At 41.3% G+C, this 23,249-nt stretch overlaps 1 protein-coding gene across 1 annotated transcript; it reads right to left on the bottom strand.

Annotated features, from left to right (window-relative positions):
* Positions 1-138: 138 nt before the first annotated feature.
* LOC309338260 (pancreatic secretory granule membrane major glycoprotein GP2-like) lies at positions 139-22,929 on the bottom strand. The gene is made up of 9 exons (XM_081855367.1): positions 22,718-22,929; positions 10,410-10,504; positions 9,248-9,352; positions 7,789-7,949; positions 6,624-6,759; positions 5,397-5,491; positions 4,438-4,606; positions 2,211-2,328; positions 139-1,472 (listed from the first exon to the last, which is right to left on the bottom strand). The coding sequence occupies exons 1-9, from the start codon at positions 22,797-22,799 to the stop codon at positions 1,300-1,302; spliced, it is 1,134 nt and encodes a 377-aa protein (XP_081711493.1). The 5' UTR covers positions 22,800-22,929; the 3' UTR covers positions 139-1,299.
* Between the last annotated feature and the right edge of the window lie 320 nt (positions 22,930-23,249).

Raw genomic sequence — 23,249 nt, forward strand, 5'->3', positions numbered from 1 at the left:
GAAATGTATTGTGCTGATAACGCCCAGTCTCCTGAAGATGGGTTATAAAGATGGTTGGAGCTCACTGCCACCAGAAGGGCTGTGGAGACAGGGATCAAAGCATGCATTCCCCACCCCCCACCCCCCAGACATCTTTTCAGGACAAAGGGGCATACCCCTTTTACCACTGAAGGGATCCATTTCTCCTGGAACCTGTGGACAGGAGAATCCAGAACAATTTCGTCTGTGTTGTGCTTACATCCTGCTTAGCTAAATACTTGATAAAGGTATTCTTTGTAGCATCAACTTGGATTTCAGAAAATAGTGGGTTTATATGAGTGAGTGTACTGAGCATGCTGCTGTAGTCACAGTAAGATGTTAACAGTTAATCTTCACCTCTTTTTTGTTGTTTTTGCTGCTATAGAGGGGGCATGGCTACCTTTCTGGAGGTTGTGATAAATATTGTAGTCAGGGAAATAAGGTCTGAGTGATTGTTTCATTCAGCATTACAAACTTTTTAGCAGTAGATCAGTGTTTATTCAGAAACAATTCTATTATAAGTAGCTCAGACAAATCTTAACAGTTCATAAAATTAGCAAGTACTGCACTTGCAGAATTGTGCCATAACTCTTTGATGCAGCACAGAGGGGGGAAAGGAGTAAAGGGAAGATGGGTCACACAATTTCACCAGTTTCTGCTATCAAACAATGCTTTGCTTATTGAGGACAATTGATAGCAATTAATAACAACATAAGCCATTTCATAGCAAACAGTAGGAAAGCCGTAGTTTTCATCTGAGTGTCTGAGCAATAGATCATACCTATAACATTCATTAAAAATGAAATGACAGCTGACTTGTTGACCGCTTCCATGGGGGGGGGGGTGGAATCTCAGAAAATAAATGTTTTTCCTGAGAGACATGTATCTAATGTATGTAATGGAGGAATGGCTATTCAAGCATGAAAAATTTATTACGTGGGTAACACTTTTCTGAAGGAAAAAAAATATGCAATCAGCATCCAGCTCATCAAGTATAATGAGCACACACTCATCCATGGTCATGCACACTCACCCAGCGATTATACTGAGAAGCATTGCATCAGGACCTGCATGAACACAGCAAAATGTACACATATATACAATCTTCAGGACATTTTTTGTGCATGAGAAGTTGGGAACACAGTGCACATCTGAAGTGGTCTTCAAATTGTAGGTTCACTTACATTTATTATTTCCCTAGTTTGGGTAATCTTTACGTGTAGCTAGATAAAAAATATCAGTAGTTTTCTATAGAATATGTAAATATATGGGAACAGTTAATCATGATGGAACTTCAGAGTTGAGAAAACGGGACATTGTTAGTTGTGCTTGCATAGTAGGGTAGGTCCTTCGTGACTGAAGAAAAAGATTTCCAAAAATTACAGTTGTCACCAGTACAGCCATCAGAATTCCACTAAGGATCAAAATGTCTACTGGTAGAAGTTTTCCTCTGTCTGAAAGAAAGCAGAACGATTTCCAGAAAAGTTAATACTTTCACACCAAATCTAATGTGTGGAATAATGTTAACCATTATAAAACTTTGAATTGCATTTGCATGCTGCTTTAAACAGAGCAGCAACATGGATTTCACCTGCACCAGGTGGCAGTAAGAGAGGAATATCCTGATCTGAGATGTTTGCTACAAATGCATAAAGTTGCATTGTGCTCATCATTGGTCCATCTAGCCCAGTGTATTGTCTACTCTGACTAGAAATGGCTCTTCAGGATCACAGGCCGAGGTCTTTGCCGACTCTCCTTCCCTGGAGATGCTGAATACGGAACCTGCAGACATACACATTTACTGGCCAGTCACTTAGGTGAGTTTTCAGTGTGTTTAAAGTCATTCTTCTGGGAATGGAGGATGAACCACTTCTTATATTATTAACATTAGGATTTTTAATTGATGTTGCTTAATTGATGTTTTTCAATTTTTGCACAAAGATTTGTGCTTACTCAATAAGGTTTCCCCGCATCCCCCCAGAACAGTGCACGGGGGCGGGAATGTGGGTGGTTCTGTCTGGTAAGCTGAAATGCTTTAGGAAGGATGTTCATCAAGCATGATGTTTAATTCCACCCATTATCTTTATTCTACTAGATTGGACATTTGTATGCTACAAAAAAGAACCACTATTGTTCTCTGTAACTCTTTTGAAGAATTATATTTTAAGGCATGCACTTTTTTAGCCACTTACCAACATTAGTCTCTTCATTATCTGCCACCTTTCGCTTTATAGGGCCATAAGATACCATGTGACTAGAAAAGGGTGGGATTTCTCTTTTAGTTCTGGTCAGACTGTCATCTGTGCAGTTCTAGAAAAAACACAGACTAGTAAATATGTGTGAGCCTAAAGTGATTATCAAAGTACTATAGTGCACAATAAGAAACCCTAGGATTACAAGTAAATTGCCATTTGGTTAGGTAAAAGGCTACTTAGAAAATAATGTGCCAGTCAGAATGAAAGGTATTGTTACATGCCACCCCAATCTCTGGGAGTGGGTGGTGCTGTGGTCTAAACCATTAAGCCTCTTCGGCTTGCTGCTCAGGAGGTCGGTGGTTCGAATCCCCATGACGGGGTGATTTCCCGTTGCTCTGTCCCAGCTTCTGCCAGCCTAGCAGTTTGTAAGCACGCCAGTGCAAGTAGTTAAATAAGTATTGTCGTGATAGGAAGCTATACAGCGTTTTTGTGCGCTTTGACTTCTCTCATGGTGTTCCGTTGCGCCAGAAGCAATTTAGTCATGCTGGCCACACGACCCAGTATGCTGTCAGAACAAACGGCGGCTCCCTTGGCCTGAAGTGAGATAAGCACCGCACCCCATATTCTTCGTGACCCCATAGACCAGAGCACGCCAGGCACTCCTGTCTTCCACTGCCTCCTGCAGTTTGGTCAGGCTCATGTTTGTAGCTTCGAGAACACTGTCCAACCATCTCGTCCTCTGTCGTCCCCTTCTCCTTGTGCCCTCCATCTTTCCCAACATCAGGGTCTTTTCCAGGGATCTGTCCTTCACGATCTGTCCTTCCAGTGAGCACTCAGGGCTGATTTCCTTAAGAATGGATACGTTTGATCTTCTTGCAGTCCATGGGACTCTCAAGAGTCTCCTCCAGCACCATAATTCAAAAGCATCAATTCTTCGGCGATCAGCCTTCTTGATGGTCCAGCTCTCACTTCCATACATCACTACTGGGAAAACCATGGCTTTAACTATACGGACCTTGCAATGGGTATGACTAGAGGAAGTTAAGCATTGTGTGCACGCGTGTGTGAGAGAAAGAGGTGTGTGAACTAACCAGAAAACTCCCTATGATCCACATGACTCACTATTTTGGAACTCTACACTACTACTCTTTAAAAGTTCTCATTCTACATACACTGTAGACTCTTAAATTTAACTGAATGGGGCTTACTTGCATAAGAGTCACTGTTGTTATTGGCCTGAACTGTTTTATAACCCATCTAGTGCTAGCCTTTGATATTATAACTGTCTCCATCCAAAACGTCACACTGACTTTTTCATTTTGTCCCTGCTCAGTATATAAGTGTAGTGACATTTTCATTATAGCACTAGGAAAATAAATCCTTCTCTGGAGTTTTTTCAGAAAGATGACAATTTTTGCTAAGGTAGAAGCATCTATTTTCTAAAATAATTCACACGGATACTAAAGTGTACACTATTCAGTCACCTACCGGCTACAAACAGTTTTAAGGAACAGTGTCATTCTGAAACAGGATATTATACTGCATCTGTTAAAAAGCCCTGCTTTAATTGCAGAAATAATTTGCTAGTTGACTGCCAGTAAAGGTCACCTAGTTCTACTGCCATTGGGACTGAGTACTTTTTCAGATATGTTCCTATGACACTGCATTGTGTGTTTGAAAGACTGTGATTCAGGAATCTGTAAAAGCAGTACATACACTATCGTCCTTAGCCCTTCTCCACTCAACCCCAAACTCCCCACTGACAATTGTATTGTAATCTTCCAAATCAGGAAGGGGAGGAAGCCACAACCATCCTTGTATGACAGATTACAGGAATTCCTCCACCACCTCTTCTCTGTCTCAACCCCAGAAACCATTCTGATCTCCTTGGCCTTCCCATATCACAGACTCTGGGTCAGGAAGACAAACCCAGGCAGCTTCCAGTTCTGCCTTAATAAACGGTGATGCTGGATATTGATTGGATCATTCCAGCTCTGATGGAAAGGGACTGGATGAGTCATACACCCATGCTCATTATTTGATAACCTGTAGCTGTATGAGCTGGCTGCAATTAAAGCTATGAAATGATAGTTTTATCTGCAGCGATAGCTCTGGTAGCAAGAGGGAAAAAGCACAGAGGAAGATAAACACAAAAAAAAATTAGCTCCAGTGCTTCTGATAATCAATTTTGAATATGAAATTTTCCTGTAAAAAATCAACTTACTGGTTTGCAAGCAGCTGTTGTGCCATGGCAAATCTGAACTGTGCAGTGTAAGAAAACATGGTTGTATGCGATGCCAACAAATTTGAACATTTGTATCCTGAAGAGTGCTTCTTCGCCTTCTCCATTTGTTATTACTGATAGGGTTTCATCGTTTACAAATTGTGGGCAGCTATGCAGGAACAAAACCAAAAATATATGATTACATCAAAAGCTGGCATCTCTGCAAAAAATGAATACACACATTATGGATAGACTACCTAGAAAAAACCCAGTCTTAGTGCAAAGTACTTAACTCAAAAGTATACTACTATTAGAATGCTTTTTCAACTGTGAGCATTTTTTGCATCAAAGAGGTCTATATTGGACATCTTTTTCCATTTTACCAGCCCTTTCAGTGTGACCAATGGTTCCCTGCTCCTCACAAGTCAGAAAAACCTTCTATGCCAAGGTACTTGGGGTTACCATTGAAGCTATGGATTCTGCCATCGTTCAAGGCTGATTTACTCAAATCATACTGTTTACATGTACAGCTTTAGAGGTACAGGCACATATGGACAAACATGTATTTACTTGTTACATAAAGAGAGATGGGCCCGCACAAGGATGCAAAGGCACCTGCTATTTGTGAAAAATAAGCCTCTGGCTCATTTGCTTAAGAGAAGAAACAGTAAGGAGGAGAGGTCAAATTCAGCACCATTCACCAAAGCAACCTTTTGCTATTACTAGCATTCTCATTACAGTCTCCCTCAGAATGTGTTCTAGTATTCTCAACAACAATGAGATCAATGAGTCTGATGCTGATAATACCTACACTCAACTCTTGAAGCACATCTTTGACTTCATCTGGTCAGCCTCCCCTTCACAGCAGTCATTTTGCTTTGTTTTTTAAATGAAATGGAAAGCTCAGCCCAATATGTTTTCAGAATGAGTTGTCCATTTTACCAAAGCGCGATACGAACCTGTCTCTGATAAAAGAATACTGGACAGCATGAACAGGATCCTTCGTTGGGGTAGACCAGCAGTTTTCAAGCCTAATGATTAAGTTGCCTGGGACCTGCCAAATGCAGAGACAGAACATAAACAGGGTTCTTGTTTCTTAAGTCAGTAACTTCCAAAAGGACTAGATAGGTACATGGAGGATGAGCCTAACAATGACTGTCAGCCATGACAGCTAAGAAGAAACCGTGACAACTAGATGCTGGGTACAAATAGAAGGCAGCTGTCACTAGGGCTAGACAAAGTTGTCAGTTTTGGGTTCTCTCTGTTTTGTATTTTTCCAGACTTCAGTTCAGCTTGGCATATCAGTTCTGCATCAGTTTGCAAATCTTTTTTTTTTTTTAGTCCTTGCAAAAATCCATCAGTATTTTAGTGCACCTTTCTCCTAGAGATACAGATTATTGCAAGCAATTTTCTCTTCTGCATTCCCCACCCCCCAATACATGCAAAGAAAAAGAGTACCTACCCCACCCACAAGGTTGGTGGATGAGCGATGTTAGGGAGTGGTGTTAGGATGGGGTATAGGTTTGTCTCTGCTGGCTTCTCCCACCAGCAGTGGCAAATGGCAAGCTCCAAATCAGATCATTTTGGAGTAGGGGGTGGGTGCCAACAATTTTAGATCTTCTGGATCCAATTCCTCTCATGTCCCCTGAGGGGCCTTATCTCGGGCCCCTGAGTTATACCATTTCCTGGCATGGCAAAAAATGGGGGGGGGGGTCTTCTACCTTCACCCTTAGCTGGTGCTAGAGCAGTAGGGTAGATCTGCTGCTTCATTCCTCCCCAGGCCCCTGGTTAGGATTTATCCATGAACAGTAAGGCTGAGGCCTATGGGTGAATGTAGATTCTCTGATTTGGATATTGTTAGCTCTCAGCCCTAATGCTCCTGATATCCCTATTCCCACTGGCCCTATCTGTCTGAAACCGTATGTTTGATAGGAAATTCATTCTCTGTTTTAAAAAATTATGTATTTTATTATCCCCTCCCAACCCCACTCCTGTGAATGGATGATAATAAAGTAAGTCATAAGTAAATAGTAACATTCAAAAATGTTCTCATATTTGTGTTGCTTTTGCTCCCCACCCCCAATGTATCTAGGCTTGTGCCTGGTGGGATGAAGGTGTGTTGTCTTTGCTATCTATCCAACACCTCAACTCTCAAGATTCATCAGGGACTCAGTAACCCCAGGTACCATTTTCACTTTGACAAATATGTTGTCCTCTAGAGTCAGAAAGGGAATGGTAGTCCACATGTCTTCAAAATGCCGGTCTTTGTACAGCATCATGGATACAGAGAAATTTCCATCTTCTGTATTTAGTGTAATGGTCCTGTCACAAACAAAGACAAATAGATATGATGGAGATGTTGAAATGACACAATTTCCATGATAATTGTCATTATCACACACACGCACACGCACACGCACACACGTGTGCATGATTTACTAGGGAAGCCTAATGGTGAGGCCTGGGCCAGCTATGGAAATTACAACACTGGCATTGCAGAGCTCTTATACTGGTACTTCAGTATTATACACAAATGCCCAGGATCAGGTTGCAAGGAATGGAGCAGCTCTAGTAGCCAGTGGTGATGATACCCTTTTAAGTAAATTTGCAACTTTTTTTCTGGCAAGCTCCTGTGACTTGGACCAGCTGCATGACAGGCAGAAACTTTCAGCCAGTGAAAGTTTCCCAAGTATGGTGATACAACAATAAGCTTGTCCTAACTAGATGCATGCCTGCCTTTCATGCACAGAAGCTATGCTATGGAAAACACAGTAAGAGCTCTAAGCAAGAGAGTCCCACTCGTCTCAAGGAAATTCAACAGAGCACACTATTTATGCAGCTAACTTAGTGCAGTGATTAACCCAATATTATCTGCATACTTCTCAAGTGACTTTAATCCAGATTTGGGATGGAGGACAAAATGAGTTCAGTTTGTATTTAAATGTGAACATATGTAATTTGCACTTCCCAAACCAATATGTGAACCAAAATGCAGCTCCTGTTCAAAATTCACACTTCTCCAAACATTACAGTGCAGTTATGCAATCAAAAAAGCATTCCCAAATACTGCATGTTATGGAAAAGTGCACACAAAAGTGCTTCCACTTGTGGGGGGAAATAGAGATATGTATCATGTTAGGGAACATTGCTTGCAAAAATGCATATATCAGGGGAAATGGTGTACCAAAATGTGTGCATGTGGATTTAAAAATAAACAAATCACAAACTAATTTGGAAATGGTGATAACTGAATTGGAAAAATGAGAAACCATAATTTACAGATTTGTCTACAGTATTTCTAACCCAGGCACAATATTGGTATACAGAAAACAACAAGGGCAGCAGGCTTACCTGATATCAACACTGATTTTATTTTCTCCATTAGGTTGCTGTACCATATAATTAATAGGATATCGGCAGGCAAATGTGATATTGATAAAAGTTCTTGTGATTATATCAGAGAGGCGGTTCTGTATGGTGTTGATGAAAATAATATGTGCACCATCAGAATCCTGCAAGTTAGTAAAACACAAAAATATTCCAGTAAGTCCCAAAACTTGATAGGAAAATAATAATGTAGTGGCAGTGGGAACTGAAGGTTGCTCTGAGGCTGTGCTTCCTGACTTGAAAGCTTTGCTCCTTAACCAACTAGAGCAGGCATAGGCAAACATGGCCCTCCAGAGGTTTTGGGACTACAACTCCCATGATCCCTAGCTAACAGGACCAGTGGTCAGGGATGATGGGAATTATAGTCCCAAAACATCTGGAGAGCCAAGTTTGCCTGTGCCTGAACTAGAGCACCCAGTAAGGAAAGGAAGATCCTCACTGATGTCTTATCAAAGGTCCATTGAGCTGAGCCCCAGACCCAGGTCAGTTCTTAGCCATTCTGCTCTCCCAGTTCAAAGAAAGAGATTAAGGATCACACAAGTAACAGCATATTCTTTCTGGGCAGGGAGAGGGGAGAGGCACTAGAGACCTCTACAGACTGCTTCTGCCCTTGAACCCAGATGTGTAGTGAAATACTGTGATAAGTCACAAATGCATTTGGAGGATTTTGAGTATTGGTATAGTTTCTGCCACCCTAGAATGGGTACTTTCCAGCACCCTTAACAAACTACAGTTCCCAGGGTTATTTGAGGGAAGTCATGTCTTTTAAAGTATGGTGTGAAGGTGACCAATGTTTAACCAATGGTTTTTGCTTAAAATAATAGAATCCAATAGTATCATGGAACTTGTTTTGAACTGTTTTTAATATTGTATTTTAAAATTGCTATAGCCTGCCCTGGGACCGTATCATGAAGGACATGTAAGAAACGGAATACATAAAAAGCAACACCACACACACACACACACTCTTCCGCAAACACAATCAAGTCACAGCCTTTTTCAACCTGTGGGTCCCCAGATGTTGTTGAACTACAACTCCCATCACCCTCTAGCTAGCGAGGCCAGAGCTCAGGGATGATGGGAGTTGTAGTCCAACAACATCTGGGGACCCACAGGTTGAGAACCGCTGAAAGCTGCATATAAATCTATGCCACATGTGAATCTGGTTCTTGGTGTTTTGGCTACTGTATTCTCAATCAGTTTCTAAAAGGCAGCAATGATGTTTTTGTGGTTTACATTATGAATAGAGACAAAGCAGATGATTATTTAGTTCCATATAGAATTTAATGTGTGAGAGATTCTGTCATTCTTCAAAAGCTGTTCTTTCGTATACTAAATAAGCAGGATGCAAGAGGATAAATGCAGTGCACAGAGAAGGTATGTAAAAAGTCATAAGACTACAGCAAAATCTTTTGCATATTACCATTCGTGTTCCACAGTCTGTGAAGTTGGTCTTAATGCTGAATATGTAGAGGTTTCCTACTTGAGTACCATGACATGCTGGGTCATTAAGGTGTAAATCAGAGACCTGCAAAGGAAAAACCTTTCTTTTTCCTTTTAATTTTACAATATAATTCTCAACACAATTTTAGATTATGTTTACAGTTGCGCTAGCTAATCAGCATATCCTTGGTCCTGACACCTGTCATTTCACTTGGAAGCATGGCATTATTGCATGAAAAAAATGCCTCCTTTGCCTTCTGGGACTCACAGTCATCAAGATACAATCTTACCAAGTGCCAACCTGCCTTCTATCAACAGGTACATTCTATCATGTGTCAGCAACAATTTTGGGGGGAATGAAAATCCATTCATGTGATGTAGCCTATGATCCCATTAGGAGCTGGACACAGAGAAAGCGGCAGCATGAGAAAAATCTACCCTTCTTTCCAAAGGCACTCCCCCTGAATTTTCTGAGTACAGCTAAAATATTTCATGGTTGAAGGCACTAAGAAAGACCTGGCATTTTCCCAATATTTTGATGTGGTGTAGTCTGCAATGTACCAGCTCACATTTTATCATCGTCTGGCTGGCAAGAAAATTAGAATATAAAGCATATGACGATGAAGATAGCGGAAGATCTCTACAGATAAGATCTCGATAAATAATGTTCCCTTATGCCACAGTTCTAGAAACTAGAGGCAATGAAATTGGCTATTAGCCACAACTCTTTATGAGCTCTCTGGGTTATTGAATTGTAATGGGAAAAAGGAAAGCATCCAGGAAAAAAACCCCCAAATGAAATCTACAACAAAATGTTGCACTGTGGGGTATTCCTGTTCAGGGGGCCAGCCATACCCTTCCATTCTCACCTTACCACCACCACACACAACAGTCAGCATTCATGGCAACTCAGTCCTCCTTGGGCTATCTTTGGGTCCCACCCTCCTTGTTGGGTCCGCCCCCCCCCGCCATTTTTTTGTTTGCAATTCTACAAACTTCAGGGTCCCTCCCGTGTGTGTGTGTGCAGTGGTTGCTAAATATGCATTGGCACTCACACATCCAAAATAAAGGGGATTACCTCATGTTAAAGTGACTGAATGGATTGGTTTTTTAAATTAAAATTATAAAATCATAGTACTTACTAATATTGGAGGGTTCTTTGACAGGAAGAATGCACTCGGAATTTCTACTTCAATCAGGTCCTTAGTGCATATGATGGTCTCGTTGATTTCTGTGTCTGTATATAAAAACACTGCTTTTTAAAGGGGAAGGAATGGGAAGAACACTCCCGGCTTTCTGGTGTGTGTGTGTGTGTGTGAGAGAGAGAGAGAGAGAGAGAGATCTGCATGTGTGTATGTACAGAGTTTGAATCTGGATCGCTGGAAGCAAAGGTGAAATTCCAAAGGAAATATTATTCTTGGGATACATTCTAGAATACAGGTTAGTGAATATCAGTGAATTCTGCGGCTTCCCAGAACACTTCAAGAAGAAGAAGAGTTTGGATTTGATATCCCGCTTTATCACTACCCTAAGGAGTCTCCAAGCGGCTAACATTCTCCTTTCCCTTCCTCCCCCACAACAAACACTCTGTGAGGTGAGTGAGGCTGAGAGACTTCAGAGAAGTGTGACTGGCCCAAGGTCACCCAGCAGCTGCATGTGGAGGAGCGGGGAAGCAAACCCGATTCTCCAGATTACGAGTCCACCGCTCTTAACCACTACACCACACTGGCTCTCTTTGGGATTCTTACCGAAGTTAAAGCCCAAATCAGATGCACTGGCTGCAGTTCAGAACTCACGTGTGCATGACCAGTTTTTCCCTAGCAGAGTACCGGTTTCTTAGCAATTTCCAAAAATGGCATAGCCCTACTTGTAATGTGAGGCCTTGTGACCCAGTTGCAAACATTGCCAGTCACTCATGTCCAATTCTTACAATAATTACTACTATTCTGGGAAAGCGAACATTTCTGTATAACCCAGTCTTATGACCCACTGCAATAAAGATATCTCCTAGTGTCTTCAGTTTTATTGTGTATTCTTCAGTGTAGCTGAAATGCTAAACTAGTTTAATGGTATCTAGGATTAGACCAGATTGTCCCAGCTGTGAAACAGCTACAGTGCCTGTTTCTTCACTGAGGATACCAGTTGTTGCTGCTTATCCAAGCTTGTTTTTTTTGGCAGGTGTAGTGTCAGAATTCTTGCCTTGCTATAAGATACAGGAATATTGTGGGTGAAAGCTATTCCATTTGCAGGAGCAGTTCAATAGGTTTTGATGTCTATGACGGGAAATCATATTCCTGTTTGTGATGGAGGCAAAGTGGAGTTTCCCCAGACTTGGATCCTTCTGCATTTGAGCCTAACTTATATTGTAGGACAGCCTGCCAGAGCTGTCAGTCAGTCTTCCCTCCCTTCTTACCATCCCTTTCCTTCCCCCAAACTCACTTGGCAGTAGTTTGACCCCAGCAAGAGCTCTAGATGGATCTGTGTAAGGCTTGCCTCTCTCCCTGTGTTCCAACAGCTGAGTAAAAAACACAAGAGAGCTTGTAAACCAGAGCCCTCCAGGGTGTGGACTCAAGACACTTGGGATAATTACATTTCACAGCTCTCCTGATGCCTAGAACTCAACAGCAGCCACTAAGGTGCAAGAGCTGCTGGGAAACATGGCCTCCCAAACTCTTTTCACAGGTGGATTGGGGGATCTGAAGAGAGTGGTTTGAAAGGAGGTGTTTTGACCTGTTGCGTTCCTGATTATGAGGATCATTACAGAGTTTACAAATGTGAGGGGGAGTAAGCTATTTTCTAGTTTTATTGAGCTTTTTGAAGATAGCTGGTTTTGTTGAGTCCCATTCTATTGTTTCTGTATTCCAGGTCAAATCAGCTGCAGGGCTTTTAATAAAACACATTTGTTTTTGGATGCAATGGAAGTATCTTCAGAACACCAATTAGCTTTGGCCTTTCAGAAATTGTATATTTATCAGAGCCAAATAATGTTAACAGAGCTTTTGGCTGATTGATTCTTGCGCTTCTTGAAGCATCGCAGAGCAGGTTCCATTGAAGGTCCTTACTTACTAATGGTCTGCTGAAATGTCACAGAGGTTATTGGCTTGAAAGAAATATAATTTACATTCAGGAAAGAATTGTTAGCCTTTGGGTGGCTAAAATGGAAGGTGAATTAGCACATTGCTCTCAGTGGTTGATAAGTATGTATTGAAAGCCTAATCTTAGCACAGAATTGTTTTCAGAGATGAATGACTAATCTAGATTGTCATATTTCTATCAACTGGCAGATGAGGTTAGCAAATGAGGCCTCAAAGGGAGTGGAAGGGTTGGAAAATAGCCCCTGCCCAAACCCCTAAACTATTATTACTGTCTCATGTTTTGTTTGTTTGTTTGTTTGTTTGTTTGTTTGTTTGTTTTTGGAATCCTGAAAATAAATTTGAGCTATAGTCTAGAACTGATGTTACAATGGAAGAACACTGAACCGATCTATCCCTGAATTAGTAAGTGGTCTACAGTGCAGTTTACAGAGTGGCTGACAATATTCTACTGCTGCTACTACTACTACTAATTTTATTATTTATACCCCGCCAATCTGGCTGGGTTCCCCCAGCCACTCTGGGCAGCTTATAGCATATCTAAAAACATAATAAAAACATCAAGCATAAAAAAACCTCCTGATAAAGGGCTGCCTTTAGATGTCTTCTAAAAGTTGTGTAATTCTTTATCTTCTTGACATCTGACGGGAGGATGTTTCACGGGGGGGGGGGGGGCACCACTACTGAGAAGGCCCTCTGTCTAATGGTTCCCTGTAACTTCACTTTTCGCAGTGAGGGAACCAGCAGAAGACCCTCAGAGGAGGACCTCAGTGTCTGGGCCAAGACCGTTTAGGGCTTTAAAGGTCAGCACCAACACTTTGAATTGTGCTCGAAAACATAGTGGCAGCCACTGAAGATCCTTTAGGACTGGTGTTATATAGTCTCGGTGGCCACTCCCAGTCACCGGTCTAGCTGCTGCATTTCTGGATTAGTTGTAGTTTCTGAGTCACCTTCAAAGGCAGCCCCACGTAGAGCGCATTGCAGTAGTTCAAGTGGGAGATAACTAGAGCATGCACCACTCTGGTGAGACATTCTGCGGGCAGGTAGGGTTTAGCCTGCATGGTAGACGGCTGCCCTGGACATAGAAAGGGTTTCAGTCTTAGATGTATAATGCAAAATAAAAAGTTGAACACATGGAACAAACCTATGGAAACTCTGATTAAATAATAACCATTCTACGAAAATATTCTAATAAAAATATTTCTAAAACATTTATAGTGCTTTTTAATGTAAAATGTAGAACAGAGTGGGCTATTTTATGAATTCAGCAGAAACTGTAGATTTTTAAAATGGAGTGCCACCTGTGTTATTCTAAAATCAGTAATAAAGAAGTCCTATGAATTTTAAGAAAAATATGTTGTTGTTTATCCAAGGATCAGGGGAAATATTGTTGTGTCTCTTTATTCACTATCAAACTTTATCTGGAGGACTTATGCCCAAAGGTTGGTGGGCCAGCTTTCAAGAATTTACCCTACTTGTCCACATGTAAAATGATGGGATCAGAATTACTCCTGTTTTCATGTTCCCAGAGTTTTCTTGAAAGAAGCTAGAGCTTTGCAGCTGCCAATCTGTCTGTAAAGCTGCCAAGAAGCAGCAGTTAATTTACGGGAAGGGAGGAGAGTGCCAGCAAAAATCCTGAACAACAGCACGCGCAGAATTATTCTGAGCATGACAGTGCTGTACTGATGGAAAGTGACTAGGTACAATTCATCTTAGGATTCATGTACCTTTAACAGTTGTGATAGCATGGATGTCAATAGATGTAGCCTCTTTCTCCCTTGAAGCAATGGAGCACAGGGGTTCCAACAGAATTTTCTGTACCCAGTCCACTGTGTGTGGTTTAGGCCCTCTGTCCCACTTGCAAAAGAGGAGAGGGATTTGCATAACATTTACAGATGCTTTATGTAATATGCAAATTTGTAACCTCTTTTGCAGGTGGATTGGAGGGTCCAAAAATAAATCTTCTGCCACACACAACACAAAATGTCTGACAGACAGAATGTCAGCAGGTGAAGCTTTCCTCAATTGTATGTCCATACTAGAAAATGCTTAACCTGTTGAATTTTTAGCTGCCATTCAGCTCTTAAAGGCACAAGAACCCTGCTTTTCCCCAATATAATTTTGTTTGCCATTCCTTCACCGTGGGTATATTTGTGTTTTTCCAATTTTGAGCGACTAACATTCTGGCTGCTGCAGTAGAGTATTGAAATAAGATTTTATCTTCCTTCTTGATTTCCTCTCCGATAATTCCTAACAAAAAGGCTTCTGGTTTTTTGGGGAATGTGTATCTAAGTATTTTTTTTTAGCTCACTATATATCTGGTTCCAAAACTTTTTCATTTCCTCACAACCCCACCACATATGTATAAAATTACCTTCTTTTGTTTTGCATTTCCAGCAAGCCTTATTACCAGTCTTATACATCCTGCTAAGTTTTTCTGGTGTTAGGTACCATCTATATACCATCTTCTCTAAGTTTTCTCTAATAGCAGCACTCGCCGTAAATTTTATTCCCTCCTTCCACAGTTTTGACCATTTCTCATACTCTATGTTATGCCCCAGGTCTATCGCCCACTTAACCATAACATCCTTAATTTCCTCATCTTTTGTGTCCCATTCCAGTAATATATTGTACATTTTAGATAGTAATTTAAATTTGCTTTCGATTATTTCAATCTGGAATTTAGATTTCTTTTCGTTCATTCCTATTTTCTTATCCTCTGTCCACATCGCATTAACTTGGTGATATTGTAACCAACTCGTCAGCTTTCCCTTCAACTCCTCATATGGTCTTAGTTTCCAGCTGTCTTGAGATCTTACCAGTAACTCTTCATATGTCAATCTTTTCTCTTCCATATTTGTTTTTTTGATTATTAAAATATCTGTTGGGGACAACCACCAGGGGGTTTTCTTTTCTAATAATTTTTTGTTTTTTTCCCAAACTTCGTACAGAGGGCCCCTAATAATGTGATTCGAGAATCCTTTGTGGACTTTCTCTTTATTTGACCACAGGTAGGCATGCCATCCGAACCTGTTGTCCGCCCCCTCTAGATCCAATAAATCAGTATTCTCCAAGGTTATCCAGTCCTTGACCCAACAGAGGCAGGCCGCTTCGTAATACAGCTTTAAATTGGGGACTGCAAGACCACCTCTCTCCTTCCGATCCGTGAGTAATTTAAATCTGATCCTTGGCCTTCTTCCCTGCCAAATGAATCTCGAAAGGACCTTCTGCCAATCTTTGAATATTTTGGACCCTCTAATAACAGGAATATTTTGAAACAGGAACAGCATCCTGGGAAGTATATTCATTTTTATTGCTTCCATCCTACCCAACCAAGAGAGGTTGGCTCTATTCCAAACATCCAGGTCTTTTTTGATTTCTCTCCACGCTGGCGAATAATTATCTTCAATTAAGTTTATATTTTTTGATGTAAGCCATATTCCTAAGTATTTTAATTTTTTTGCCACCTTAATTCCACATTGACTCTCTAATTTTTCTTTTTCCTCATTTCCCAGGTTTTTTGCCAGCATTTTTGTCTTTTGTTTATTCAGTTTAAAACCGGAAAGTCTACCGTATTCCTCTAATATCTTCAGCGCATTACTAATGCTTTCATGCGGTTCTTCTAAGGATAGCATCAGGTCATCCGCGTAGGCTTTCAGCTTGAACTCCTTTAGTCCAATCCTGATTCCTTGTATCTCCGGCGTTGATCTTATTTTGTTTGCCAATACTTCTAAGGCCATGATAAATAAGAGCGGAGAGAGAGGGCAACCCTGCCTTGTCCCTTTCTCGATTTTAAATGTGTCTGTTAAGTTGCTATTTATTATCAATTTGGCAGATTGAGCTGAGTATATTGCCTGTATTCCTTTCATGAACTCGCCCTCTATCCCGACCCTTTCTATAGATTTCATTAGAAACAACCAAGAGACGTTATCAAACGCCTTTTCCGCGTCTATAAACATCAAAATCGCCGGTTTATCATTGTTCCTCTCCAAATGCTCGACTATGTTAACCACATGTCTCACATTGTCTTTCAAATATCTATTTGGTAAGAAACCCGCCTGGTCTTTGTGAATCAGGTTTACTAGGCACTTTTTCAATCTATTTGCCATAATATCAGCAAATATTTTATAGTCATTATTTAATAAAGATATTGGCCTGTAATTTTTGATGTTCAGTTTGTCTGTTTCTGACTTGGGGATTAGGGTGATAAAGGCCTCCCTCCAGGACTCAGGTATCTTCCCTCCTCTTAAGATATTATTCATGGTATCACAAAGCGCTGATGACAATTGGTTTCCTAGAACTTTGTAGTACTTAGCCGATAAGCCATCCGGTCCCGGCGCCTTTCCCAACTTCATTTTTTTTATCGCATTCTGTACCTCTTCTAAATTTATGGGTTTATTTAATTGGAGTCTTTCTTCATCCGTCACCCTCTTTCCTTCACAATTCTCTAAATATCTATCTATTTGCATTGGGTCTTCTTTCCCTTTTTTATATAATTCCTCAAAAAATTTAAGAAATTTTTTTTGTATTCTTTTTGGGTCCACTATCAATTCATCCTCTACCATTATTTTATTTATAACACTTTGTTTTTGTCTTTTCCTTAGTTGCCACGCAAAAAATTTTCCCGTTTTATTTGCCGATTCGAAGAACCTTTGTCTCATTAATTTGATTTTCCATTCTACTTCTTGATTTGTTAATATTGAGAATTGTGTTTGTAGTATTTTTATTGTTTGTGTACTTTGTTCATCTTTCGGGTCTTCTGTTAATTTTTTCTCGTGCTCCTTTAACTGTCTGAGAATTTCTTCCTTCTTTTGCTGTCTAATTCTTTTCCTGTAGTTGTTTTGCTGGATGAAAAAACCTCTTATAACCGCCTTGCTGGCATCCCATACCGTTTCGATATTTGTAACTGATTTGAGATTTAATTCAAAATATTCCTTTAAGGTGGCTTTAGCTTTCTCAGTGACTTCATCATTATCCAATAAATATTCGTTCAGCCTCCATCTGAAACCCCCCTGCATTACACCTTTTATTTCCAGTGTTATTGAGTTGTGGTCGGAAAAGGTTCTCGGATGAATTTCACATTTTGTGGCTCTTAAGGTGAGCTCCCTCGAGATCCAAATTTGGTCTATTCTGCCCCAACTTTTATGTACCTCTGAAAAAAAAGTGAACTGCTTTTCTGTTGGGTGTTTGTGCCTCCATATATCTGTTAGATCCAAATTTTCTTCCAAATCTTGGAATGATTTTGGTAACTTTCCTTGGTTTCGTTTTTTCTTTTCTGTTTGTCTATCAATTTCTGGTGTTGGTACTGCATTGAGGTCGCCCAGTAGTATCGTCTTGTTATTTTCTAATTTTAATAATACTTGTTCTAATTTCTTAAAAAACTCAGGCCTGTTCGAATTTGGAGCATAAATATTTACCACATTTATCTTTTCCCCCTGGAAGCTGATTTGTACCCCCAATACTCTTCCCTCTTCGTCTTTATAAATCAATTTGGGTTCCCATTTTTCATTAACATATGTTATTACTCCTTTTTTTTTTCCTCCACGGAGTTTATAAATTCCGTTCCCAGATTTTTGTTTACCAAGACATGCTTATGTCTTTTGGCTACATGGGTCTCCTGTATACAGATTACATCCAATTTTTTCTTTTTCAACACATTTACAATTTTATTCCTTTTGGTTTTTTCATTCAAACCGTTTACATTCCATGTTAATATTTTTAAGTTCATTATCTCTTTTGTCTACCGAAAAGTCAGAAGTTTATCGGTTTAAATTCGGGTGAGTTTGTCCTCTGTCTCTTCTTCTTCCTCTTCAACCCCCCCCCCCTCCTCAACCTCTTCCTCCCTCTCCTCCTCCTTCCCTCCGCCCAACCCCCCTCCGCACTCCCCTCCACCCGTACCACTCCTTTCCTCCCTCTCTCCACCCCTCCCCTCGTACCTCTCACCCAGTCCTCCAAGGTCTTTGTCATATCTGCGTAAAAATTTATTGACTTCCTGACTTTCGGTTATCTTAAATCTTTTCCCTTTGTAAAAGAAGGAAATCCCTTCTGGGAATTCCCATCTGTGTTGTATGCCATTTTTGTTTAGCCTACTGAGTATTTGTTTGTAGGCCTCTCTCTTGCGAAGGAGTCTGACTGGTATTTCTTTAAAAATGATGATTGGTCTCCCATCAATTACCAATTTCTTCTGGTAGCTTTCTCTCAGGATTGTATTTCTCATCTCTATCGATTTGAAGATCATTAAACAATCTCCCGGAACCTTTTTCAATCTATTTTGTTTGGATCTTATTTTTATTCTAAAAGCATTTTCTATTGTTTGCGCAACTTCCTCTTCTTTCATAGCCAACCACCTCGCCAGTTCTTTGATCATTTTTCTTTTAATGTCCTCATCTGCCTCTTCCCTTACTCCTCTGAATTTTAAATTTAGCTGCTTTTGTTTCATTTCCATCAGGGCTAGATTATCTAGAACCTGGTCTTGACTCTTATTCAATTCTCCGAAATTTTCCATTATCCTCTCAGCTTCTTTTTTCTGGTCTCTCATCTCTCTCTGTAATTTCCTATTTGAGTCTTCTAAAGACTTGGTACGAGTTGTTAATTCCTTTATCTTGTTTGATAGGTCTCCCACCACCCCCTCTATCTTTTTATCAATAGAGATCTGCATCTCTCCTAGCTTTTTTTCCATATGAATTTCATTCTGCCTAAATTCCTCTTTTATTTTCAACCATAATACATCTAAGTCTCTGATTTCCTCTTGTTTTGAGGTTTTCCTCTCTGTTGGTGTTCCAACTAGCTTCTTTCCGTCCCTTCCCGCCATTAGTCAACTCCAACCTTTCCCTCACCCCCCTATTCCTTATTGTAAACAGACTAAGATTTCTTATAGCTTTCCCCTTAGGGGCGTACAATCTCGAATAATTTTAGTTATCTCAGCAGAAAAACACCCTGATCAGACAATGGTAAGAGTTAACGTGTCGGTATTTCTACGTTATAGACTCTAACCTGGCTTAGCCGGCTGTTGTTTGTCTGCTATTCGATGGTGAACATACAAAGTCACAGAGTTAGTAACAATTTAAAAAAGTAGTTGTAAACTACCTTCATTCACCATCGGCTTGCAGTGTTGCACTTGGATATTATGGGAGGGGTAACCAGAAAAAGAGCCAAAAAAAAAAAAAAAGGAAGAGGAGGGGGAAGGAAGGAGGGGGGGAGAGAAACAAAAGAGAGGGGCAGCAAGGAGAAAAGAACCAGGCAAGGACGATGAACGGTCTGGAGAGGCTTCAAGGGCTCTTTGTAGAACTTAAGTATTTCGCCACAAGAGGGCAAGGTCCGAAGCAGTCTTTACCAACGACCTAGATCAAAGCTCAGCAGTCTGTACCTAGAGTCTCAAAACGAAAGACGGCGTCCACTGAGTTCAGAAGAGAAGGTTAATGTTCACCAGGCCAACATCCACCCAATTCATAGAAGAGGATACTGGGAAACAGCTTTTTATCCAAGAAAAAGGTCCAATGGCCCCCCTCAGTGAGTCCTTTCCTGGGACGGCGATTTCTGACCCTGCAGCTTTCCTCCCGGAAGCTGCTTCTCCCTGGGAGATGTTCCGCGCTGAAGTTCCGCACCAGAAAAGAGGGGCGGCTTCCACAGCCCAAATAACCCCCCCAAAGAAATAGATAGATCCTTAAAGATAAAAATCGTAGTGACTCAATTGCGACGAAGTTGTTGCCAGACAAAGATAAACGGAGATAGACGGAGATAACTGCTGGTGTATCGTATATCGCGAGTTTTTACTTGAGGGTTCCGTTGGTAAATTGTGGAGAAGGTAAGTTATGAAGGAAGCTGGAAAGCCGGAAAGAAATTTTTGGGGGGAGACGGGAGCACAAAGCTAGATTTTTCACCTCCGCGAAGTGCGGGGGGGAGGAAACGAGTTCGCCCTTCAGCGGCGTCTCGATCGAAGTTCTAAGCGACTCTCTCCATTTCCCCTCCTGCCTTCCTTCCCTTCCGCTTCTGGTCAAGGCTTCGGTAGTTATCTCAATATTCCGTTCCCTCCTCAAGTTCTCCCGTAGATAGTATTCCCGTAAAAAACCAAAATGATGCAAAGTCTCTAAAGTATCCTCCCGATTAGTTACTTTTCTGTATAGTTACTTTGCCCCGCCGAACTCCCCGGCAGGGACTTTCCCTTCCAGATTCTACAGCAGGTGAATAAAAGTTTCTTTGTTTCACTCCTCCGGTTGTATTCCCAGCGCCATCTTAAGTCCGAAAAGCAGCTCGGGCTCCTTAACTTAATCTATTGACATCCATCGCTCCTTGGTCTCTATTTTCAATTTTAATGCTCCAACATTTACTCCAAACCAAGAGCGACTGTTCTTTAAGTTACGGAGATTTGTCGCATACATCAGCGGGAGCTAGAGGCATTACTGTATGGGGTCCGCAGGGCTTACCGGAATGCGTTTCTCGGTCCCATCGCTCCTGAGTCTTCCCAAAAACGAAGAAAACCCAGCGGAGCTTCGGGGCCTGTCCAACGCTGCTGGCTGCGCTTCCCTCAAGGGGGCCCCCCTTGAGGTTTTGGGGTCGCAATGCCCTTGCGTTGCCCCTCAAAAACCCCCATACAGCTCGGAGAAGTCAGGCAGCAACTTCACCGCGCTCCCATACTGTTAGCGATCCAAACCGGAAGCCCCCTGCTGCCATTCAGCTCTTAAAGGCACAAGAACCCTGCTTTTCCCCAATGCCAACCCTAAACCTACACTGCGACCCTGTACTCTCTTACCTGGGAATAAACCCTATTAAACAGCAAAGACTCATCAGTAGACATGTATAAAATTCAGCTGCAATAGTGAATTCTTGATGCATGTCTGGTCTTTAGCTTTAAATGCGCTTTGCAAAGTTTTCCCATTTGTTATTTTGCAGTGGGTGGGATTCTACAGCATCCACCTGCACTTGTTGTGTGGCAGGATTTGCAGAAAACAACTTCTAGAGTACTGTACTAAAATTAACCCATCATCAGGAAACGTGCATCTCTAGTTTCTAGGCAAAAATGGAAGGGCAAACTATAGAAATTTCAAGGAGTACAAAATGAGACAGAAGCAGGAAAAGTGCATTAAGGACAAAGTGAAAAGAGTGGATCCTAAGGACCTAGGGATCTCTATCACCTGGTGTTCAAACTCCTTAATAACCCTTCTGACCTCACTTATTGTCTAAAACACTGAAAGATGGGAGCAGCCAGGTTGGCTCATCTCACATAAATTGCTTAGAAGGGTGTCTGCAGAATTTGCTTCATAACTTTCCAGGAGGGATCAATTCTTCCTCCCCCCCCCCCAAAAAAAATACAACTCAGACTAACTTGTATTCCCTCTTCTAAACTTTCACAAATGTTAGAGGCATAGGAGTCCTCTCCTTGAATGCAAGACTAGAGAATGGCTACATGGCTACATTCTCACAGAGGTAATCTTTGTGATGGTGAGTGGCACCAAAGCCAGTGGCGGGAAGTTTGCAGCATTATAGAGTGTTATGTGTTTGTTTTCGCCGTAATCCCTCCATCTCATTTTCTCCCTTGCCACATGTTTGAGCTTGCAGAGGATTTTCCCTTCTCCTTTCCTCCCTCCATTTTTATTTGTGCCTCTCCTCCCACTTTTTGCTCCCTTGCTCTTTCCCCACTGTGGGCTCCCCCAGCCTACATGAAGGAGGGCTGGCGTTTGTGTTTCTTAGGGTTCATCCTTGCTCCTCAAGAAAGCCTGCATTCCTTATACCAGGAAAATTGGGTTTTAAAAAGTCACCCAGATACTTTCTCTCTCAGTTTAGACTATTATTAAAACTGGGGATATCAGTAGTAGCCTAAAATCACAAGCCTTACATGGTAGTTTATTATAACCATAGCTGTCAACGTTTCCCTTTTTTAAGGGACATTCCCTTATTCCGAATAGGATTCCTCACAAGAAAAGGGAAAAGTTGACAGCTATGATTATAACCAGCAAATTTATATTAATCTTTTAAAGAACGTATTTCAATAAGTGATACCCATTGAGGCAAGCAATTTCAGGAATTTCCAACCAGGTACTTTAACAGTGTATTATCTATTCTAAAATCTATAACTATCACAAAGGTGGTGTGCAAGTCCAGGCCAGTTCTTATTACTAACATTGATTCAATAGAAAAGGCGACTTCGTAATTTTTTAAAAAACCTGTTAAGGTATCTATACTGAACCTTTGCCACAACGCACAGAAACATCAAAGTGTGCCACAAGCTATGTTTTCAAAGCTACATTATGACAAACGCATTTAAACTGTAGATATGACAAAGATGAATTTAGAATTGGACCAATAATACCACAGAAGATCTAGACACTGTTTCAAAGTAGATTCCTCCTGAGAGAACTCACCCTTCCCAGTGTTGGTCCCGCTCGAAGACATCAGCAGAGAAGCCGCCAAGAGGGCAGAGAAGAGCATTTTGCAAGGTCCCATCACAACCAAAGTTTCCTCAAATAGCACCAGCCAGGAACTTGAACAGAGACTTCCCGCCCTTTCAACTTTGTCTCTTGGATGAGGGTTTGGATGAGGGTGTGGTGTAAATGGTTCCTCACAGCTTTTACCCTGTGGTGTTTCCCCCCTCCCTTTCTAAACTTGAATGCCTCCTGCCTGAAGACGCAAGGGCGTTCTGGGTCCAACAATAGGATTCCATAGAGATAGCCACTGGAGACCATGATTACTCACGCCAAAGTCACCACCTATTTTAGAGCCGAATTCTCCCCAAGAAGAAAACCCTTCCCCCCCACCTCACATTTTTGTCTTTACTATAGCAGCCGCTTAGCACATCCTTTATCTGGGAGGAGGAGGACCTCCCTCGACTCCCTTTGGGATTCTCCCTCTGGGTGTTTTATATGCTTCCATTCTGCTCTGCAGAAGGGCAGTAAA

The sequence above is a fragment of the Podarcis erhardii genome, assembly GCF_964252035.2.
Source record: "Podarcis erhardii genome assembly, chromosome: 3".
NCBI classification, from domain to species: domain Eukaryota; kingdom Metazoa; phylum Chordata; class Lepidosauria; order Squamata; family Lacertidae; genus Podarcis; species Podarcis erhardii.

Coding starts and splice junctions, on each gene's coding strand:
- LOC309338260 (XM_081855367.1), bottom strand. CDS start 22,799: ATGGGACCTTGCAAAATGCTCTTCTCTGCCCTCTTGGCGGCTTCTCTG. Junction 9,353..10,409: donor CAAAGAACCCTCCAATATTA/GTAAGTACTATG, acceptor TTTCCTTTGCAG/GTCTCTGATTTACACCTTAA. Junction 4,607..5,396: donor TATTCTTTTATCAGAGACAG/GTTCGTATCGCG, acceptor GTTCCTGCATAG/CTGCCCACAATTTGTAAACG.